Raw genomic sequence first — 16,783 nt, 5'->3', positions numbered from 1 at the left:
CCAGTTAGGTTTCAGTGCCCGTTAGATATTCAGCTAATATGATGGGGCATAATTTTCACTGATTGGTGGAAAGTTTAGGGATAAATGTCAGGTAATTTTTATTTACATAGAGCATGGAGAGTGTGTAAGATGCCCTGCCAGGTAGAGGTAGATGTATTAGGCACATTTAATAAACTCTAGATAGGCACATGGTTGATAGAAAAATGGAGGGCTATGTAGGAGGGAAGCATTAGATTGATCATAGCAATAAAACCAGAGTTTTATAGAGCTGCATCATTACCCCGTGACTCTTAAACTCTATCCCTCAACTTATGAAAGCTAACATTCCATAAGCTTTCTTAACTACCCTATCTACTTGTGAAGCAACTTTCAGGGATCTGTGGACATGTACCCCCAGATCCCTCTGTTCCTCCACATTTCCAAGTATCCTGCCATTTACTTTGTACTCTGCCTTGGAGTTTGTCCTTCCAAAGTGTACCACCTCACACTTCTCCAGGTTGGACTCTATCTACCAGTTCTCAGCCCACTTCCTATCAACGTCTCTCTGCAATCTTCGACAATCCTCAACACTATCCACAACACCACCAACTTTTGTGTCGTCTGCAAACTTGCCAACCCACCCTTCTACCCCAACATCAAGGTCGTTAATAAAAATCACGAAAAGTAGAGGTCCCAGAACAGATCCTTGTGGGACACCACTAGTCACAACCCTCCAATCTGAATGTACTCCCTCCACCACAACCCTCTGCCTTCTGCAGGCAAGCCAATTCTGAAACCTGGCCAAACTTTCCTGGATCCCACACCTTCTGACTTTCTGAATAAGCCCACCGTGTGGAACCTTGTCAAATGCCTTACTAAAATCCATGTAGATCACATCCACTGCACTACCCTCATCTATATGCCTGGTCAGCTCCTCAAAGAACTCTATCAGACTTGTTAGACATGATCTGCCCTTCGCAAAGCCATACTGACTGTCCCTGATCAGACCATGATTCTCTAAATGCCCATAGATCCTATCTCTAAGAATCTTTTCCAACAGCTTTCCCACCACAGACGTAAGGCTCACTGGTCTATAATTACCTGGACTATCCCTACTACCTTTTTTGAACAAGGGGACAACATTCGCCTCCCTCCAATCCTCCGGTACCATTCCCTTGGACAACGAGGACATAAAGATCCTAGCCAGAGGTTCAGCAATCTCTTCCCTTGCCTCGTGGAGCAGCATCAGGCCCCAGAGACTTATCCGTCCTAATGTATTTTAACATCTCCAACACCTCTTCTCCCTTAATATCAACATGCTCCAGAACATCAACCTCACTCATATTGTCCTCATCGTCATCAAGTTAAAGTTTAGGCAGGAACTAGGGAGCAATAATTGGTAACAGCTGTTTTTGGGCAAGGCCATATCTGACATGTGGAGGGTGTTGAAGAACAACTGCACAGAGTACAGGACAGGTAAGTTCCAGTCAAAAGGACAGGGCGTGCAAGGTAAAAGAACCTTGGATGTCAACACAGGTGATGAATTAAGTCAAGAAGAGAAAGGAAAAGTATGTAAAGTTTGGGAAGCCAAGAATTTATCAGGATTATAAAGAAACCAGAAAAAAAGTCAAGAAAGGGATTAGAAAAGCCAGGAGGAGCTAATAAAAGCACTTGGCAAGTAGGATTAAAGAGGCTTTCTAAACTTGTATCAAGAGCAAGAGAGTAACTAGGAAGAGGGTAGAACTCTCAAAGATAATGGGGAACATGTGCTTGAAATAAGAAGATGTGAGCGAGATCCTTAAAGAGTACTTTATATCAATATTCACCATGGTGAAGGATGTGGAGGATAAGTAGTTCAGTGCTGAGTGCCATTGATATGTCAGGGCATTTCAAAATAAAGGAAGAGGTAATATTGGGTCTCTTAAAAAGCATTAAGGTGGATCAGTCCCCAGGGCTTGATACCTCAGGTTACTGAGAGAGGCAAGAGGAGAGAATACTGGGGCCTTGACCAATACCCACATGCCCTCTCTAGCCACAGGCAAGGTCCCGGAGGACTGGCATGATGCTAATGTTGTAATGTTGTTTTATTATTCAAGAAGGGAACCAGGGATAATCCTGGAAAATACAGACCAGTGAGTCTCACCTCACTAGTAGGGAAGTTACTGGAGAAAATTCTTAGGGATAGGATTTATGAGCATTTGGAAGACCATGGCTTAATTAGGGAGAGCCTGCATGACTTTGTGCGAAGCAAGTCATGCCTTACTAATGATTGAGATTTTTGAGTAGGTGACAAGGGTGATTGATGATGTGGATGTTGTCTAAATGGATTTTAGTAAGGCTTTTGACAAGGTCCCTCATGGGAGGCTCATCCAAAAGATTAAGATGCATGGAATCCAGACTGAACTCCTGCCTCAGAAAGGACCTGGACCAATTGCAATTTGCCTATCGCTACAATAGCTCAATCTCAATGGCTCTCCACACAGCTTTAGACCACCTAGACAACACAAACGCCTACGTCAAGATGCTGTTCATCGGCTGTAACTCAGCTTTTAATACCATCATTCCCACAATCCTGAGTGACAAGTTGCAGAACCTGGGCCTCTGAACCTCCCTCTGCAGTTGGATCCTCAACTTCCTAACTGGAAGACCACAGTCTGTGCAGATTGGTGATAACATCTCCTCCTCACTGACGATCAACACTGACACACCTCAGGGGTGTGTGCTTAGCCCACTGCTCTACTCTCTGTGTACACATGACCGTGGCTAGGCATAGCTCAAATACCATCTATAAATTTGCTGATACGTACAACCATTGTTGGTAGAATCTCAGGTGGAGATGAGAGGGCATACAGGAGTGAGATATACCAACAAGTGGAGTGGAGTTGCAGCAACAACCTGGCACTCAACGTCAGTAAGATGAAAGAGCTGATTGTGGACTTCAGGAAGGGTAAGATGAAGGAACACATACCAATCCTCATAGAGGGATCAGAAGCGGAGAGAGTGAGCAGTTTCAAGTTCCTGTGTGTCAAGATGTCTGAGGATCTAACCTGGTCCCAACATATCAATGTAGTTATAAAGAAGGCAAGTCAGCGAGTTTGAAGAGATTTGGCATGTCAACAAATACACTCAAATACTATGGAGAGCATTCGGACAGGCTGCATCACTGTCTGGTATGGAGGGGCTACTGCACAGGATCGAAAGAAGCTGCAGAAGTTTGTAAATCTAGTCAGCTCCATCTTGGGCACTAGCCTGTAAAGTACCCAGGACATCTTTAGGGAGCAGAGTCTCAGAAAGCCAGCATCCATTATTAAGGACCTCCAGCACCCAGGACATGCCCTTTTCTCACTGTTACCATCAAGTAGGAGATACAGAAGTCTGAAGGCACACACTCAGTGCTTCAGAAACAGCTTCTTCCCCTCTGCCATCCGAATCCTAAATGCACATTGAAGCTTTGGACACTACCTCACTTTTTTAAAAAATATACAATATTTCTGTTTTTGTACATTTTTAAAACTATTCAATATACATAATTGATTTACTTGTTTATTATTCTCTTTTATTTTATTTTTTTCTCTCTCTCTCTGCTAGATTATATATTGCATTAGACTGCTGCTGCTAAGTTAACAAATTTCATGTCACATACCAGTGATAATAAACCTGGTTCTGATTCTGAATTGGCTGTTTGGATTCAGCACTGGCTTGCCCAGAGAAGACAGATGGTCAAAGGGACATATCCTAGCTGGAGCACTGTGATTAATTCTGTTTCACAGGGATCTGTACTAGAACCTCTGCCATTTGTGATGTATAAATTGACCTGGATGAAAATGTAGTTGGGTGGATTAGTTGGTTTGTAGATGACAGGAAGATTGATGGTGCTGTGCTTTAGTGCAGAAGACTGGCAAAGAATAGAACATGATATACAAACACGAGGAAATCTGCAGATGCTGGAAATTCAAGCAACACACGCAAAATGCTGGTGGAACGCAGCGCTGTCGACGTTTTGGGCCGAGACCCTTCGTCAGGATTAACCGAAAGGAAAGATAGTAAGAGATTTGAAAGTAGGAGAGGGAGGGGAAAATGCGAAATAATAGGAGACCGGAGGGGGTGGGATGAAGCTAAGAGCTGGAAAGGTGATTGGCCTTCGGGAACACAGCAGGCCAGGCAGCATCAATAGGAAGAAGCACAGTGGACGTTTTGGCTGAGACCCTTCATCAAGACCACCAGCATTTTGTGTGTGTTGCTTGAATTTCCAGCATCTGCAGATTTCCTCATGTTTCCAAGATTGATCATAGTTTAGGTTAAAAGGTTAGCAGATCATGGATTGAAGGCCCTGTACTATACTCTAATGTTCCAGAGTATGTTCACTCAGAACTGGACCGAGCATTTACAGGTACAATACTTCAGGAAAAGTTTGGAAAATCCACACACAAATGACCAGACGTCAGGCTTGAACCTGGGTCTATGAGATGGCAGATCTACAAGCTGCACCACTCTACCATCCTCAACTATGACCAGCAAAGGATGGGGCTGGTCTTCCACTCTGATGACAGTGCTATTGCAGTGATTTCTTGCCTACCACTGTTGAAGATCAGCAGTGGTCTTAAGTGACAGTGGTATCTGCTGTACCAGTGGGGGAGATGAGCCAGGATGGGAAATGTTTCCTTGAATCAGCACTAGATTAAAACTGCCATAGGTACAAACACAGAACTTTTGTTCAAATGAATATTAGTTTGCATAATAAAGACAGGTAATTGTTTTAATGATTTTAATTGATTTTTAGTATGTGGATGCCTTCCTTAGCTTTATTTTGTAAGAATTTTAATCCTTTAAACTATTTTTGCATGTTCAAATTGTTTCTAAGCTTTTTTTTATGTCAAAGATGACCATTTGACAGTCCTGTGTCTTGGGGTTAGGGCTTCACTATCTTGAAGTTGGTGTGTGAGTTTAGCCAGGCACATGTCTTCAAATGTAATAATATATTTATCTGGCTTTGGAATTAATTAGCCCTATGCTCACCATTTATGTTTGAGCACCTATTAGATATTCAGCTAATACGATGGGGCATAATTTTAAAGTAATTGGAGGAACGTTTCGAGGGTGAATTTCTTACACAGAGCTTTGTAAGTGCATGGAATGTCCTGCCAGGGTGGTGATAGAGGTGATAGAGATTTGGCATGTCATTAGGGGTGATATTAGGGGTGTTTAAGAAACTATTAGATAGGCACAAGGATAATACAAAAATAGAAGGCTGTGTAGGAGGGAAGGGTCAGTTTGATCTTAAACTAGATTAAAAGGTTGACACAACTTTGTGGGTCAAAGAGCCTGCACTGTCCTGTAATGTTCTATGATCCGAGGGGGGTTGTTTCTTTCTGGCTATTACCCTTCTGAAAGCCAGTGTGATCATTGGGGTTGTCTGTATTGGCTCAGTCACTTAACTTTAGGGTATGCATGCTGGAAGTAAAATACTGCCCTGACAACATTTGCTAGGAGTTACTGTATGCCATTCTCTTGTTTACACAGTTGGCTGCAGATCCAGATCCAAATGTCAAAAGTGGCTCTGAGCTACTGGACCGGTTATTAAAGGTAAGAATCACCACTCTGCAGTGGACATGGTATTGTGCATTGATTTTCAGCAGACTGCAAATGGAAGGGGCCACAGTTTGTGATTTGAATTTCCACATAAAAAAATTCCTCCCCATGTGCTTGTATGTTGTGTCCATTCTGATTGGGATTGATCAAGTTTAAAGAGCAACCATTAAACATTGAACCTCTGTTCTGCACAGTTTGGCATCTTATCCAACTGTGCACTCATCACAAACACCTCTGTGTGTCCTTTGCTTAAAGCACAAGGTTTCATGTTCAGTGATTCTGGAACACATTGCATCTTGTGAAGTTTATTAAATATAGAACACTAAATTTGTTCAAAATTCTAATAATTTTCCCCATCTATTATCATTTTATTTTAGGAACAAGCAATCAGAGCAACTATTGGTTGAAGTACAAGAGCTATCACAAAAACCAGTCCTGGTCGTTCATATGACAACTATTCTGGTTCTGGTTTTATTTGCCCCTCACCTCGCCTCTAGAGGTTCCCACGATCACCTTTGATATTTAGTATTGGTAGCCCTTTGTGTTCCTGCTTGTCTCCCTCCAGCAGCTGTCACTGCCCCCTCCCCTCCCCCCACCTTTCTCCATCTGTCTCTCATTTTCTTCTCTTTGTCTGGAATTAGTTTATTATTGTTCCAGGAGACTGAAAAACTTAGTTTTTCATACCATCGATACAGGTCATTTCAAACATAAGAGGTGACATAATGGAGCTTACAAGATGATAAAAGATGTAGATCGAGTGGATAGGCAGACACTTTTTTCCCCCAGAGTGGAAATAGCTAATATGAGGGGCATAACTTTAGACCACAAAACTCTAAGATATAGGAGCAGGATTAAGCGATTTTACCCATCATGTCTGCTCCACCATTTCATCATAGCTCATCCATTTCCTTCTCAGTCCCAATTTTCTGCCGCCTTGTAACCCTTCATGCTCTGACTAATCAAGAATCTGTCAGTCTCTACCTTAAATAAAGCCAATGACTTGGCCATCACAGATTCACCACTCTTTGTCTAAAGAAATTCCTCCTCGTCTCCATTCTAAATGGACGTCCCTCTATTCTGTGGTTATATCATTTGGTCTTAGACACTCCCACCATAGGAAACGTCTTCTCCACACCCACTCTAATAAAGGCCTTTCAGCATTGGATAGGTTTCAATGAGAACCCCTTCATTCTTCTGAATTCCAGTGAGTATGGGCCAAGAGCCATCAAACACTCCTCATAGATGAGCCTTTCAATCCCAGAATCATTTTCGTGAGCCTCCTTTGAACCTTCTCTGACGAGGGCACATCCTTTGTTAGATAAGAGCCTCAAAACTGCTTACAATACTCCATGAGGCTTTTCTAGTGCCTTATAAAACATTATATTCTTGCTTTTATACTCCAGCCCTCTTGAAATGAGTATTAACATTGCATTTGCCTTCCTCATCACTGACTCAACCTGCAAATTAACCTTTAAGGAATCCTGCACAATGACTCCCAAGTCCCTTTGCAACTCCGATTTTTAAGTTTTTTCTCCATTTAGAAAGTAGACTACACTTTTATTTCTTCTACCAAAGTGCAGTGCATGAGCACACACTTCCCCAATATTGTATTCCAACTGCTGCTTGTTTGCCCATTTTCCTAATCTGTTTAAGTCCTTCTGCAGCCTGTCTGCTTCCTCAACTCCACCTGTCTTTGTATTGTCCGCACAATAAAGCCATTAATTCTGTTATCCAAATCATTTGTAAAACAAATGGGATGATTGTAAATGGTTGGATGCTAGTTGGTGCAAACTCAATTGAAGGATTCAATGCTGTATCTGTCTGTGATCTGGAGTTCTGGAATTCCGTTTGATATCACAAGCATTTCCCAGCTGAAGGTTGAGATCTGTTCCATGTGCTTACATTGAGCATCGCTGAAGCTTTGTCATAATGTTTTTCTTTTCAATTTCCAGCATCTCTTTTTTATTTGGACCAACAGTTATTTTGCCTACGACTAGCATTTTTGTTTAATATGGTGTCATTTTGTATCTCAAAGGACATTGTCACGGAAAGTTCAAAGTTTGATCTTGTGGCCTTTGTACCTCTCTTGAGAGAACGAATATACTCCAACAATCAGTATGCCCGGCAGTTCATCATCTCTTGGGTGAGTTACAAATCACATTCCTGATCTTTTGGTTTAAAAAAAAGTTGATCTTGTTTTGCTTGACTCTATAGCTATCACTTTAAAGCTAATTAGAAGTGAGCTGATATTCTAAGTGCCACCTCTGTGTTGCTTGTATTAGTGTTGCTTCAAGTGGTGCCTGATTGAATCCTATCCAATGCAATCTGTGTGCTCACGCAGCTCCTAGCAGCCATTTCCTTTGTATTGGTGGCAGAGTTATAAACATTAGGGAACTTTCTTGCAATCTAATCCTGTGCAGATATTTCTAGATTGAAACATACAAAGACAGGTTCAGAGCATTCTTGTGTCTGGCTTGTTTTTTTTAATGAGGCGACAGACTTCACGACAAGTGCCTGTCAGTTTGACGTCAGTGGTGGGTAAATTAATGGAAAGTATTCTTAGAGATGGTATATATAATTATCTGGATAGACAGGGTCTGATTAGGAGCAGTCAACATGGATTTGTGCGTGGAAGGTCATGTTTGACAAATCTTTTGAATTTTTTGAAGAGGTTATGAGGAAAGTTGATGAGGGTAAGGCAGTGGATATTGTCTATATGGACTTCAGGAAGGCCTTTGATAAGGTTCCACACGGAAGGTTAGTTAGGAAGATTCAATCTTTAGGTATTGATATTGAAGTAGTAAAATGGATTCAACAGTGGCTAGATGGGAGATGCCAGAGAGTAGTGGTGGATGACTGTTTGTCGAGTTGGAGGCCGCTGACTAGTGGTGTGCCTCAGGGATCTGTACTGGGTCCAATGTTGTTTGTCATATACATTAATGATCTGGATGATGGGGTGGTAAATTGGATTAGTAAGTATGCAGATGATACTAAGGTAGGTGGCGTTGTGGATAATTAAGTAGGTTTTCAAAGCTTGCAGAGAGATTTAGGCCAGTTAGAAGAATGGGCTGAATGATGGCAGATGGAGTTTAAAGCTGGTAAGTGTGAGGTGCTACATTTTGGTAGGAATAATCCAAATAGGACATACATCGTAAATGGTAGGGCATTGAGGAATGCAGTAGAACAGAGTGATCTAGGAATAATGGTGGTAGAGGCAGGTTCGGTATTGTCATTTAAAGTAAAATTGGATAGGTATATGGACAGGAAAGGAATGGAGGGTTATGGGCTGAGTGCAGGTCAGTGGGACTTGGTGAGAGTAAGCGTTCGACACGGACCAGAAAGGCCGAGATGGCCTGTTTCGTGCTGTAATTGTTATATGGTTATACAAGTGCAAAGGCTAACTTGCCAACTATTTTCAATCTTGGCCATCACTGCAGATCCTTGTTCTGGAATGTGTTCCTGATATCAACCTGCTGGACTACTTGCCGGAAATCCTGGATGGGCTCTTTCAGATCTTGGGAGACAACAGTAAAGAGATCCGTAAAATGTGAGTGTGGGTGACCTTCAGTCAATGCGCTTTGAAAGTAGTATTGATCAACACTGTGAGAAGTGACACAGTGAGGGAGCTTAATACAGAGGGTTATAAAATTATGCACTTTGACATAGAGAAGAAAAGGGGTCAATACTGTCACAGTGTATAATTCTTTGAAATTAGAATTTGCATAATTAGTAAGCATGGAGGTTCTGGCCTACAAAAGCATTATGTTGGTCACAACGGAAGTGTTACATTCAGTTCTGATTACATTATTTTAAGAGCATATAAGAGTTTTGGAGTGTCCACAGAACACCAGAATGATCCTAGGAATGGAAAAGACATAGTACATTAAAATGCAGCAAAGGTCCTTCGGCCCATAATGTTGTGCCGACCTTTTAAACTACTCGAACATCAATCTAACCCTTCCTCCACCATAGCCCTCAACTTTTCTATCATTCCCTGTGTCTTATCTTTCTTGAATGTCACTCATGTTTCTGACTCAATCACGACTGTTGGCAGCGTGTTCCACACACCATCCACAGTCTGTCAAATAACTTTCCTCTTGACATTCCCCCCCTTAAACTTTCATCCAATCACCTTAAAATGATGCCCTCTTGTATTAGCTATTTTCACCCTGGGAAAATATCCCTGGCTGTCCACTTGATTGACGCCTCTTACCATCTTGTACATCTCTTAACAAGTCGCCTTTCATCCTCCCTTTCTCTAATGAGAAAAGCCCGAGCTCACTCAACCTCTCCTCATAAAACATACGCTCTAATCCAGACATCTCCTCTGCGCCCTCTCTAAAGCTTCTCCGTCCTTCCAATCAAAACTGAACACAATGATCCGGCTGTGTTCTAGCCAGGGTTTTACAAGGGTGAAAATAGGAACAAACAAGATGGAGAGGAGATTTGATTGAGGTTTATTAGTTTGTGTTGTGATTAGATGTAGCACATACAGGATAGGCAGGGATAGTTAAAGGACCAAGATACATGTATTAAACATTTTGGGCAAAGTGTGCGACAGCGAATGCGAAGAAAAATGCACATGCATTAAGATGGTATGGTTTAGAAGTTGCTGCCTTAAAGCTGGTAGAAAGATTCTATCAGAATAGAATAAGTACTTTGGAAAGAATAACTTACAGTACTGTGGGCAAAGAGTATTGATTGGTGCACTGAGGACAGTATAGATAGTGGGCTGAATGGCCTCATTTAATGCTATGATTGTTCCTGTGGAGTTGTTACGTACCCCGTAACAGGTTAAAAAGGACCAGCAGAAGTGGACACACCTGGAGTCTGAGTCTTCTGTTATAAACACTATTTTATTAGTAACTAAGTGATAAAGTAATATAAAACAAGATAAGGTAAACAGGTTAGCAGAGTATATGCATATGTCAGTGAGTAAATAAAGTTCCCAAGCTTCTCCCAGCTCAGGTGATTAGATGATACAATCTTACAGTGGTATGGTAAGTAGTCAGTTCAGTTCTGGAATTTGAATTGAGTAGAGTTGGGGGGAGAGAGAGAGGGAGTTGTTTCGTCTTCCTAGTGCCGATGCTGTCGAATATTCCTCATCATCCTCCTGCTCCCGAAACTTAAAGTCACTGACTTGTGATCACGAAAAGGGGATGCTATTTTCAAGTGGTACTGCTATCAACCCAGGCAAGAGTTAAACACTCCGATAGCTTTCCACTGGTCACCCCTTTGTCCACACTGTGAGCAAAAATCCCACCTTTGTCGTGGGCACACAAAGCTCAACCAGTGTCTTCCTTGGTGTCTGGCATGTCTGATTACAAAGCCAGCTGACCTTGTACATATCCCACAAGTGCTGAACACTAGCTGTCCATCATAATGCTCTGCCTTTCAGTTTCCAAGGCAACTCACAGACGTCCTGTTGCTCTCTCTCCCTGAAATAGCACACACGCTGTCCACTCCTCCTCTCTCTTTTTAAAGGAACAGTCCATTTAGATTAATCCTTCAGATTTCATCACAGGGGTCATTCAAAATTACAACAGGGAAGCAGGTGCTGAGGTCCACTGACTGCAGTCTGCACTTCAGGCACCCATTCGCACTAATCCCATTCTCCCTCCATTCTGTCATCTTCCCCAAAATTCTGCCACTTATCTATACACTACAGACAATATACAGTAGGCAATTACCTTCAAAACTTAGGGCTGTGGGAGGAAACGGGAGCACCCAGGGGAAACCCTTGACAGTCATAGAGAGAATGTGACATCTCCATGCTGCAGCCGAGCTCAGGGTTGATCCTGGCTGTCTGGCTCTATGAGGCTGCAGCTCTACTAGCTACGCCACCGTGAGAGAAACATGCTTGGATTCATCCAGGTATGGATGTAACTGGTCAATCCTGCAGTCGAGGTGGAGCCAAACTGCTGTCTCTGAGGTCGTGGCTCAGTCTTGGCTGTTTTTTTGGTTTGTTGGGATGGTTTTAACAATAGGTTAGGGTATAGGGACGAGGATTTGGGGGCATTTGAGATTGGGAGAGTGGGGTAGGGATAGGGCTTGTTTGTTAGTTCTGGTTGTTGATGCTTGTGCTGTCCTGTGAACATGGTGAGCACTGGACTGTGTGGTGCACTTACAGGTTGCTCCCCGCATATCCTTCTGTTGTGTTGGTTAAAACAAATGCACATTTCACTGTACGTACGTATATCTGAATGTACATGAATCTGAATTGTTTCAGATGCTTAACAGCAGCAGCATCAATGAGCTATCAATCTCTATGCCAATTCCAATTCTAGTACTATCTGAAAGAGTTAGGATTCATCCGGCAGTACATTTTTGATCTCAGGTTATTCTGTCTTGGGCTGCAGTTAGAGGTATTTCCTTCATACCTGGTCAACCAAATTCAGTGTACATCAAACTACAGGCCCTTAAAGATCGTGTTTCAGTTGATGGCCATTTGCATTGATACCCTCATGGCAAGTCGTACAATTTTCTCGAGGCCTGGTGTTCAGCATGCATAGGTTCACTTATTACTGGCTGGGTCCTCAACCCTGACTAATGCAGGGAGCATCCTGAATGAGTTAGATTTTGCCTGAGGCGTTTGGTTTGGGCTTGGGATGAAGATGGAAGGTGCACAGGTGAGGATAAATCTCTATTTTAAGTAGGTTTTCTGATTTTTAGCAGAAAGCCAGGCACAGCATTGCCTATTTCTGTAACAGTTGAGTTAACTGAAGATCTGGCCTATTTATTGGCTAAAGATGATCATTACATCTGTTGGGTACTAAGGATCTTCAAAGGGAGGATGTGGAAGCTTTAGAGAAGATGCAGAGGAGATTTACCAGAATGCTGTAATACACACAAAATGCTGGAGGAACTCAGCAGACCAGGCAGCTTCTATGGAAAAGGAAAAACAACGACATTTTGGTGCAAGACCCTTCAACAGGGTCTCAGCACGAAACGCTGACTGTTTACTTTTTGCCATCAGTGCTGCCTGGCCTGTTCAGTTCCTTCAGCATTTTGAGTGTATTACTTTGATTTCCAGCATCAGCAGATTGTCTTTGGTTTACCAGGAGGCTGCTTGGATTAGAAAGTATGCCATATGAGGATAGGTTGATGAACTAGGGTGATTCTGATTGGACGAGAGGCAACCTGATGGAGGTTTACAAGATAATAAGAGGCCTAGGTTGAGTGGATACCCAGAGACTTTTTTCCAGAGTGGAAATGACTAATACAAAGAGGCATAATTTTACGGAGACTGGAGGAAAGTATAAGGGCCCCCCCCCGATGTCAGATGCAAGTTTTACACTGAGAGTGATGAGTGTGTGGAATGCTCTGCCAGGGGTGGTGGTAGATGCAGTTACGTGAGGGGCATTTAAGAAACTCTTAGATATGCATGTGGCTGATAGCAAAATGGATGGGTATATAGGAGGGAAGGGTTAAATTGATCTTAGAGTTGATTAAAAGCTTATCATAACGTTGTGGACTAAAGGACCTTTACTATGGTGAAATGTTCTGTGTTAAATATGATCATTACAAATGCCAGGTAGATTAACTTCACTGAGGCAGGTTAGAAAAAAAGAATTGAGGAACTTAGACTGTACACTCACTCAGATTGCTGGTTGCTGTGACCAATGTGAGGAAGTCACATGTAACCACTTTGTTCCTGTGAAAGAGCTGAGGCAGCAAATGGTTGAGACAGTGCGCCTTGCTGTGAAATCAGGAGCGGCTCTCTGAGGTCGATGCAGAAATAAGCTGAGCCATAGCCAATCTGTTTTTGGTGATAAACAGCTTCATTCAAGCATGAAATCACCACATATGTCTGCGGTATTCTACGTCAGGTGTACTGCAACTCAGTGTTGTGGCATTTACATCATAAAATTATATTATTACATTGTTTCAAACAGCAAATATTAGAGCTCCATTTCTGGATGAGAGGTTATTTTGATCTGTATCAAGTTAATTTTGAAAATCTGAGAGTAAAGTATAATTTATAATCAAAATGACCAGAACTGAGATATTCTCAACATGAATCAGTAATTGTTTCTGAAGAAATTTATGTAGGTTGGTTGAAAGTCTACCTTGGCCTGCAGAAAGAATAAAGATAACTGAGAAATTGTAAGATCAAAAAGACCCTAATGGGAGTTATCTACGGGCCCCCAAATAGTAGCCTGGATAAAGGGTGCAAGTTGAATCAAGAACTAAAATTAGCATGTCGCAAAGGTAATGCTACAGTTGTAATGGGGGATTTCAACATGCAGGTAGACTGGGAAAATCAGGTTGGTACTGGACCCCAGGAAAGGGAGTTTGTGGAGTGCCTCTGAGATGGATTCTTAGAGCAGCGTGTGCTGGAGCCTACCAGGGAGAAGGCAATTCTGGATCTAGTGTTGTGTAATGAACCAGATTTGATAAGGGAACTCGAGGTAGAGGAGCCATTAGGTAGTGACCATAATATGATAAGCTTTAATCTACAATTTGAGAGGGAGAAGGGAAAATCAGAAGTGTCAGTATTACAGTAGAACAAAGGGGACAATGGAGCCATGAGGGAGGAACTAGCCAAAGTTGACTGGAAGGATACCCTAGCAGGGATGACAGTGGAACAACAATGGCAGGTATTTCTGGGAATAATACAGAAGGTGCAGGATCAGTTCATTCCAAAGAGGAAGAAAGATTGTAAGGGGAGTAGGGGGAGACCGTGGCAAACAAGGGAAGCCAAGGATAGTATAAAAATAAAAGAGAAGAAGCATAACATAGCAAAGATGAGTGGGAAGCCAGAGGATTGGGAAACTTTTAAAGAGCAACAGAAGATGATTAAAAAGGCAATACAGGGAGAAAGGATGAGGTATGAAGGTAAGCTAGCCAAGAATATAAAGGAGGATAGTAAAAGCTCCTTTAGGTATGTAAAGAGGAAAAAAATTAGTTAAAACCAAAGTTGGGCCCTTGAAGGTAGAAATGGGTGAATTTATTATGGGGAACAAGGAAATGGCAGACGAGTTGAACAGGTACTTTGGATCTGTCTTCACTAGGGAAGACACAGACAATCTCCTAGATGTAATAGTGGCCAGAGGACCTAGGGTAATGGAGGGACTGAAGGCTGATAAATCCCCAGGGCCTGATGGTCTGCATCCCAGGGTACTTAAGGAGGTGGCTCTAGAAATCATGGACACATTGGTGATCATTTTCCAAGGTTCTATAGATTCAGGATCAGTTCCTGAGGATTGGAGGGTTGCTAATGTTATCCCACTTTTTAAGAAAGGAGGGAGAGGGAAAACAGGGAATTATAGACCAGTTAGCCTGACGTCAGTGGTGGGGAAGATGCTGGAGTCAATTACGAAGGGGAAATTGTGTTTGATTAATCTTCTGGAAATTTTTGAGGATGTAGCTATGAAAATGGACAAGGGAGAGCCAGTGCATATAGTGTACTTGGACTTTCAGAAAGCCTTTGATAAGGTCCCACTTAGGAGATTAGTGGGCAAAATTAGAGCTCATGGTATTGGGGGTAGGGTACTAACATGGATAGAAAATTGGTTGGCAGACAGGAAACAAAGAGTAGGAATTAACGGGTCCTTTTCAGAATGGTAGACAGTGACTGCCTGCCATTCTGTTAGCACGTTAGGGGAATGCAGGGTGGCTTGGACAGGGTGGGTGAGTGGGCAGATGCAGTTTAATGTGGATAAGTGTGAGGTTATCCACTTTGGTGGCAAGAACAGGAAGGCAGATTACTATCTGAATTGTGTCAAGTTAGGAAAAGGGGAAGTACAACAAGATCTAGGTATTCTTGTACATCAGTCACTGAAAGTAAGCATGCAGGTACAGCAGGTAGTGAAGAAAGCTAAAGGCATGTTGGCCTTCATAACAGGGGGAGTTGAGTATAGGAGCAAAGAGGTCCTTCTGCAGTTGTACAGGGCCCTGGTGAGACCACACCTGGAGTATTGTGTGCAGTTTTGGTCTCCAAATTTGAGGAAGGACATTCTTGCTATTGAGGGAGTGCAGCGTAGATTCACGAGGTTAATTCCCGGGATGGTGGGACTGTCATATGTTGAAAGATTGGAGCGACTGGGCTTGTATATACTGGAATTTAGAAGGATGAGAGGGGATCTGATTGAAACATATAAGATTATTAAGGGATTGGACACGCTAGAGGCAGGAAACATGTTCCCGATGTTGGGGGAGTCCAGAACCAGAGGCCACAATTTAAGAATAAGGGGTAGGCCATTTAGAACAAAGTTCAGTAAAATCTTTTTCACCCAGAGAGTTGTGGATCTATGGAACGCTCTGCCTCAGAAGGCAGTGGAGGCCAATTCTCTGGATGCTTTCATGAAAAAGTTAGATAGAGCTCTTAAAGATAGCGGAGTCGAAGGATATGGGGAGAAGGCGGGAACGGGGTACTGATTGTGGAATGATCAGATTGAATGGCAGTGCTGGCTCGAAGGGCTGAGTGGCCTACTCCTGCATCTATTGTCTGTTATAATGATATTATTTATCAATTCAGGTGTGAGACAGTCCTCGTTGAATTTTTGAAGGAGATCAAGAAAAACCCTACGAGTGTCAAGTTTGCAGAAATGGCCAACATCTTGGTCATCCATTGTCAAGCCTCTGGTGAGTGGCCTGTCCTCTCTCTATGCTGGTGCCCATTCTAGCCCTCTTCCAATTACTGATCTTCCCTGGGGTCAACCTCTGACCTGATCACGATGCTAGTGTTTTCCCTTCTTCCTCTGTTGTCAATTATCTTAAAAATGTGCACTTCAGGTGTGAAAATAATTTCTTCTGATTCATTCTGTCACAACCATTCATGATTTTGAATCTCCATGAAAATCTCTCATTAATCTTCTGATGCTCTTAAGAAAGTGATATCAGCTTGGTACCTTTCCAGTAAATCCCTTTGTTCTCCTTAGACCACCTTTTTAATATTTCCCAATGCCTGATGTTCAGATTTAGACGTGGTCAACTGAGCCTATTATTAATTTAGTAAGGTTTAACATTTCTCTCTTGTTTATACTCAAATGTTTTTTATTATACCAAGGACCCCATGTGCTGGTTTAAATGCTTTCAAATTGTTCTGCTCCCTTTTAATGATTTCTGTATCCTTATTCCTGCATATTTTAAAAAACTGATTCACTTAGTTTATTTTACTTCACATCTTCCCTCCAAAGTGAATGGTGACAAAGTGATTGTTATTGGATTCGAGACTGGATTAATGATCTAGAGACTAATTCAAATCCTACCA

General features: G+C 42.2%; 1 protein-coding gene across 2 annotated transcripts in view; it reads left to right on the top strand.

Annotated features, from left to right (window-relative positions):
* vac14 (vac14 homolog (S. cerevisiae)) overlaps positions 1-16,783 on the top strand; it is a 496,659-nt gene that overhangs the window by 65,383 nt on the left and 414,493 nt on the right. For both annotated transcript variants that reach the window (XM_059992522.1, XM_059992521.1), the window contains 4 exons: positions 5,500-5,562; positions 7,604-7,711; positions 9,006-9,115; positions 16,049-16,155. In XM_059992522.1, coding sequence (XP_059848505.1) covers positions 5,500-5,562; positions 7,604-7,711; positions 9,006-9,115; positions 16,049-16,155 — 388 coding nt within the window. The remainder of the gene's footprint in view (positions 1-5,499; positions 5,563-7,603; positions 7,712-9,005; positions 9,116-16,048; positions 16,156-16,783) is intronic.

This window comes from Hypanus sabinus, chromosome 17, assembly GCF_030144855.1.
Source record: "Hypanus sabinus isolate sHypSab1 chromosome 17, sHypSab1.hap1, whole genome shotgun sequence".
In the NCBI taxonomy this organism is placed as follows: Eukaryota; Metazoa; Chordata; class Chondrichthyes; order Myliobatiformes; family Dasyatidae; genus Hypanus; species Hypanus sabinus.
The sequence above is the reverse complement of the archived record's forward strand: the minus strand, read 5'-3'. Positions and strand labels throughout refer to the sequence as shown.